We start from the raw sequence: 6,440 nt of genomic DNA, 5'->3' as shown, positions 1-6,440 counted from the left end.
CGTGGTGAAATCGTGGCGGTACTGTAGAAGCAAAGAACAAGTTGCATAACTGCAAAGAGAAAAAGAAAAGTTTGTTTGTGAAATGTGATTTTTTCGATCCTCGGTCGTTCGCAGCCTTTGAATATGCCTAAACTGTTTTGGTGAGTGTGCCGTTTCGTTTTCGTCTCTCTCTGACCAAAAAATAAACACACATTTTCGTTTCTCGACCATTTTTTATTTATGATTATAAATTTATTGTGAGTTAATTTTTGGACACATGGAGGATGAAAAATACGCAAGGGAATTGGAGGTTGCTGTGAGGGTTGTCCACGTGGCATGTGCTCTTTGTGGGAGAGTGCAGGAGAGGCTCCTTGCGAAGGATATTGTATCCAAAGACGATGATTCTCCTGTTACTGTTGCAGGTATTTATTTCCATTTAATTTAATTTCAATCCTAATCCATGTTTTGTATTTTCTTTATTTTTGGTTGTTATGAATTGTATTATTGATAATTTGATTTAAGGATTTTAAATATTATTTATTTTGTTTTTTTGTTCTGGGAAAGTCTGCGCTCTAATCATCATGTAGGATGTGATACTGAAATTGAAATGTGAAATAGATAATGCAATAGTTATTAGGAAACTTTAATTATCTTATAATAGTGAAATTGAAATGTGCAAAAGGTAATGCAAGCAACTTATAGATTCATATGTGATGGGATTTGAAAAAAATCTCTCTTTTGAATTTGTAGTATATTATTATGTGTTAGAGATATAATATAAAATTATGAGTTTAATGGACACTGACAATGCAAACTAAATTTACAGTTACACTATCATCAACTGAGAGACCAACATTTTTCTGTGTCATACTACAAATTTCAAAATATCCTTATAGAATTGAGTGATGTAACTAAATAATGCGTTTTTATTGGATGCCATTGTAAAATAGTTTTATACTGGCAAGATATATCCTCTAAATCTTTAAATCGTTCCCGTCTCATCTGCAAATGTCTTGCGATTTTGGGGTGGTTGGTTTAGCCACATGATATTACAGCTTCCATGATAAAAAAGTTGAAGTTTAATTTCAACAAAACATAGGTGTACCTAAGCAACATTTACATAATACCCAAGTTCTTATCAGAATCAATCATGTGTTTTTACCTAAAATCTCAATTTTAGAATAGTTGGATTTTGAAAATATATTATGATGGATCACTTTTGAAATGAATCTAGTGTAGTATTATGGTCCTTAGTGAAACTAAAATCATTGGTGAGTAATTCAGCTGAAGCCTAAAGTTGGGTTTGCTGTAGCTTTGATTGGTCATTATTGTTAGTTTAAACTTTAAATCTTAAATAGATTATCTGATACTGTTATACATTTATTCTTGGGCCATAGTAGTATTATACATTGGTTTGATCTTTGCATGATAATAAAACTTATCCATGTTTTTTTTCCTTTGGAAGAATGAGGATGGAAAGGATCAAACTCCCAACTACTTCATTGTAGAGGTTATGAGAATGTGTCAACAAATAATTATCCCAAAAGCTTAAGCTAATAGGAAAATTTGTATGAATGGGTTTCAGAAGACAAACTTTAAGCTGTGATATCATTTGCTTGAGATATAAATGGAGTGTATCTGCAGGTGATCTCACAAGTTATACATTTGTGATTGTGGAATCGTAATTTAAAATTGAAATTATGTTAAAGTTTTATGCGTATCTAATATAATGGTGCACCTAGTCTATATGATGCAATTCTTGCATTGTAGGATTATATTTCCTTGACCTTAATCTAAAAAACCAGAAGTGGTCAGAAATGCACATAATGTTCTTATATCGACACATGCATTCTGCTTGGTTAAAATATTTCTGGGTTGATTGTGCATTTAGCCCATTTTATTTTGATTTAAATGGTTTGTTATTAAACATGATTCATGATAAGACATTAGGGTGGTTTCATTCAATTAGCAGGTCCTATTTAATGAGAAAATGCTATGGTTGTTGCAGCTCAAAAATCATCACAGACAGTTGTAGTTGTGCAATCAATGTACCAATTACATATTACAGGATTAATTCTAGTGTTAGAATTAGGCGTGATAGTTTTGCAAAGTAAAATTTATTATGATGACAATGGTTTGCAATTTTCTCTTTTGACACGGTGTCACATTATAAAGTCTATTTTTTGGTGATCCGTAATTAGTTACTGAACATCTTGTTTACAATGTACCTGGAGACTTTCATTAGATTGCTTTCTCCTTTAGATCAACATGAAGTTGGCTTGATCATCTTGTAGAATTTTTATGATTTTACTTTTATTGAGAGTATATGGCTAATGAATGTTTGAATGTAAATTTGTCATTTTCAATTTGTGACTACCCTTAGATTTCTTAACCTTTATTCTGGGACTTCATAAGGATGGATACATTTTAATTTTGTTATTTAGTGATGGTCCAAATATCCAAGCTTCATTTCACAACCTATTTTTTTTTCTTTCTACTAAGTAGAGCTAACACCAATTTTTCTCTTTTTCTTTCCACTGTATAAATTATTATTTATTAGTTTTCACAATTTTGCACTCGGGACAAACTAGCTTGTTTATATTCGTATAGCACTGATAATCATCACTTTGATATTGGAAATGAAGATATACACTTTTATGGTACTCAACTTTTGTTTGGGTGCAATTATTGTATGAAGTTATTTGACTGGCTATTTTGTTTCATAGACTTGAGTGTTCAAGCAATCACTAGTTGGTTACTATCGAAAACTTTCGGTGTTCAAAATGTGTCAATTGTTGCTGAAGAAGATGTAGAAACTTTCGCCAAGGATGATTCAGCAGGCTTACTGGAAGCCGTTGTGAATACCGTCAATGAGTCTTTAGCTTTTGCATCCGTGTATGGTCTTCAAATTCCAGAGGCAACTCTTGGAACATCAGAAGTTCTTGAGGCCATTGGCCGCTGCAACTCAACCGGAGGCCTCAGTGGAAGACATTGGGTACTCGACCCTGTCGATGGCACATTAGGATTTGTACGTGGTGATCAGTATGCTGTTGCACTAGCTTTAATCGAGGATGGAAAAGTTGTTCTTGGAGTTCTTGGGTGCCCCAATTACCCAGTGAAGACAGAATGGCTAAACTATCACTACCAGTACCACCAAACAACAACACAATTGTCTCCGACAACTCCTGATGCATGGGGAAAAGGGTGTGTGTTGTATGCAAAGAGAGGAAGTGGCGAGGCGTGGTTGCAGTCATTGATTCCTGAAAATACGACGCTAGAATGGCCAAATTGTGCTAGACTTATTCGTGTTTCTTCCGTTAATGATCCGGCATTGGCCACTCTCTGTGAACCGGTGGAAAGGGCAAACTCAAACCATTCATTCACAGCTGGCCTTGCTCACAGTGTGGGACTTAGGTATTAAATTTCTCTTTTTTTTTTTTCTATCAAATGTTCTGCATCTTGACCTGTTTCACACATTTAATTGGTTGAATGTACGTCCTTATAAATAACAATGCAGACTGACTGCATTTAAACCGTATCGTTTAAAGATTTAAATTTCATGACATAAATCATTTATAGGGGGTCACTACAACTAGAAATTAGTCAGTTATATACATATATGATATATGATAATATAAAAATATTACAATAGGTGAAGACAGTATATAAAATGTCAGACATTTTAATTTGTTGTACTTGCAATAGGAACTTCGAAACTAATCTTGGACAACTTTCATATGTACTGAACATAGGAATATTTCTATTTGGTTTATATATTGATTTCTTACCCCAAATATTGGAAAATTATAACTGAATATGACTATATGAGTATTTGCAATTGTTTAGATATTGAAATTCAATTACTGAATCCATTTCCTTCAAAGGAAGCTATGAAAGATACAAATCATAGAGCAAGGCACCTTAATTTGCTAGGAAGTTATACCCTGTTTTAATTTTCTTATTTCTGAAATTTATTTATTACGATTTCTTCTAAAGCAGAATCTAAGTTTATGACACAACTTTTTTATATACTTACATATTTCTCTCTTTTTTTAACACCGTCTTTTGGATTGAACTGCTCTACTTTCTAAAAATCTGGTACAGAAAACAGCCCTTACGCGTCCACAGCATGGTAAAGTATGCAGCAATAGCCAGGGGAGACGCCGAGATATTCATGAAATTTGCCAAGTCTGGTTACAAGGAGAAGATATGGGATCATGCTGCTGGTGTTGTGATTGTTGAAGAAGCGGGTGGTGTGGTAACCGATGCCGGAGGCCGCCCTCTAGACTTTTCAAAGGGAACATACTTAGAGGGTCTTGACCGAGGCATAATTGCATGCTCTGGTGTCACATTGCATGAAAAATTGATTGATGCTGTTTATGCTAGCTGGGACTCCTCAAATTTATGAGGCTATTTTTCTCACTGCAAAATTTTTGTATTCACTTTAATAGCTAATTTTTCAGTATAGGAAATTATATTGAACTGAATATATATTTATCCTATAGCATAATTCATCGATAGTGTCATGTGCGAGAAATTAGTTAGAATTTAGCTTCTCTAAAGTGAGTTAAGTTTAAAATAAGAACATTTTTATTGTTATTATTTTAAGAAACAAATAGAACATTTCATTTTTTATTTATTACAAGACAGAAAACAACTATCTTATTACAAGTTCAACATCCAATAACTTAAATATTTATCTTTTGCAAACTATACCATTCCCATGTTTACAACATTTCTTCAATCTAGGACACTTTCAATCACTATGTTCTTGTTTGAAGCTTCACTAGGAGCAAATAAACAGGCACCACAATCAGCAGAAAGAAGTGCTGTAGTTCTGTATCTGTCTTCCCCACCGACAACTGGCATCGCCACCCCTAACTTAGCTGGATTTTGAAAATCCGGCTGGTAAGTCCTCCCAAGAACTCCTTCAACTTTCGAAGACAGATCGTAGAATTTAAACTGCACTTCCAAGTGAGCAAAACAATCATTATCAGGAATTTGATAGTTGTGGATTCTACTATCTTCCTTAGTGACAGGCACAACATTCACCGACATTTCCGCAACTCCAGGAACATTAACAACAACACTATTCCTACTCGATGATCTCTCGACCCGAAATTGCTTATCTTGGATTTCCCATGTAGAGAGGTAACCTTGTGGAATTTGAAGTTCTTCTCCATTGTAAGAGAATTTCAAATGGTCAATTTCATCATCCCATGTTGTTGCTGAGGTGGCTTCAACAATGAAGTTGTGGGAATCAAAGAGGATTCCAAGTGCTTGAATCCAAGTATAATCTCTGGTTCTACCTTCAGGCCTTAGGCCAATGAAACGTGCATTGATTTGAAGATTTTGATCAGATACTAAGGTGAAATGTTCATTACTTCTTCCATGGAAGTAGAAGACTATTCCATCTGCTCCAACAAATCGAGGGTCTAAGCATGCAGATCCACGACCATTGCAGTTTGGTTTGCGATCTGTTGTTATTAAATTTTCAAACAGAGAAACAAAAACTTCATATTTTTGTTTTTAAAAAAATTAACAGAAGAGATGAAACCAAACACATGCTATTGCGGTCATATGCATTTTATGTAATCATGTCATATGAACATAGGATAAAGATCTTACGTTTGCATTGAGTTTTGCATACAGGAGAAGCACAGTCAAGATAGCAAACTTTGGCATTTGGGTCAGAGGGTGATTTAAGAGGGCACTGAGATGGGCATCTTATTTTCTTCCCAACGCATGGACTGTTAAGAAAGTTGCAGCTCAGAGTGTCTGTTCCTGCTCCTGCAATCGTTTGAATTTCACTTAATGCAAATAAAAATAAGACAATTATTATGCAATTCATGCTTGAGACACCCATCACTTTCTTCTAACACAGAGGAAACACCAGCGTGACTTCTCTTATATTCTCTCTTCCTTCTACATAGTGACCCTATATTTATGGAAAACTATACCGACTGTTTTTTCTTTTTTAATTCATTTTTTATCAATAATGTTGAGACTAAAAACATAACTAATTATTTATTTTATTTGTCAATGAATTAATATTTTCGTTATAATGGAGCAAGTGATAGTTGACCTATGTGCCTTTAATAAGGGGCAAAGGGTTCGTGAGTGCTTTTATTGAGACACGCTAAAGGTAATTGGCACTCCGCAAAGTCTGGTCTCGCCATGAGAGACGGAGGGAACTCGTGAGGAGGCATGGTCTCATTTTAAGCCAGCTTTGCTTCCGTATAGATAGATTTAAGGGATAAATATGATTTTAATCTTTATAAAATTTTTATCTTTTTATTTTATTCTTTGTAAAATTAAAATATATTTATTTTTAATTTCTTATAAATTTTTTCTAAAGGTAATAATTCTATTCAAGGTGGCGAGGTAGGTGAAAACTCGAACTTAGTTCAACACATTGAGATATTATAGTCTCTTCTGCTAGAATCGAAATTCATTGTTAT

The 6,440-nt window shown here is 34.1% G+C and overlaps 2 protein-coding genes across 2 annotated transcripts; one reads left to right on the top strand and one right to left on the bottom strand.

Moving 5' to 3' along the window:
* LOC101508849 (3',5'-bisphosphate nucleotidase AHL) lies at positions 1 to 4,499 on the top strand. Its single transcript, XM_004515340.4, has 3 exons — positions 1 to 401; positions 2,706 to 3,393; positions 4,084 to 4,499. Exons 1-3 carry the CDS (start codon positions 257 to 259, stop codon positions 4,385 to 4,387), a joined length of 1,137 nt encoding a protein of 378 aa, XP_004515397.1. The 5' UTR covers positions 1 to 256; the 3' UTR covers positions 4,388 to 4,499.
* A 47-nt stretch (positions 4,500 to 4,546) lies between these two features.
* LOC101508536 (uncharacterized) lies at positions 4,547 to 6,155 on the bottom strand. Its single transcript, XM_012711804.3, has 2 exons — positions 5,608 to 6,155; positions 4,547 to 5,456 (listed from the first exon to the last, which is right to left on the bottom strand). Exons 1-2 carry the CDS (start codon positions 5,843 to 5,845, stop codon positions 4,720 to 4,722), a joined length of 975 nt encoding a protein of 324 aa, XP_012567258.1. The 5' UTR covers positions 5,846 to 6,155; the 3' UTR covers positions 4,547 to 4,719.
* Positions 6,156 to 6,440: the final 285 nt, after the last annotated feature.

Source organism: Cicer arietinum, chromosome 7 (assembly GCF_000331145.2).
Source record: "Cicer arietinum cultivar CDC Frontier isolate Library 1 chromosome 7, Cicar.CDCFrontier_v2.0, whole genome shotgun sequence".
Lineage (NCBI taxonomy): Eukaryota > Viridiplantae > Streptophyta > Magnoliopsida > Fabales > Fabaceae > Cicer > Cicer arietinum.
This window is presented reverse-complemented; position numbering and strand designations above follow the sequence as displayed.

Bases quoted from the DNA above. Each gene is read 5' to 3' on its own strand.
- LOC101508536 (XM_012711804.3), bottom strand. From the start codon at position 5,845: ATGGGTGTCTCAAGCATGAATTGCATAATAATTGTCTTATTTTTATTT. The intron at 5,457-5,607 runs GTAAGATCTTTA...TAATAACAACAG, and splicing joins ATGCAAAACTCAATGCAAAC to ATCGCAAACCAAACTGCAAT.
- LOC101508849 (XM_004515340.4), top strand. From the start codon at position 257: ATGGAGGATGAAAAATACGCAAGGGAATTGGAGGTTGCTGTGAGGGTT. The intron at 402-2,705 runs GTATTTATTTCC...TTTGTTTCATAG, and splicing joins TTCTCCTGTTACTGTTGCAG to ACTTGAGTGTTCAAGCAATC. The intron at 3,394-4,083 runs GTATTAAATTTC...AATCTGGTACAG, and splicing joins GCTCACAGTGTGGGACTTAG to AAAACAGCCCTTACGCGTCC.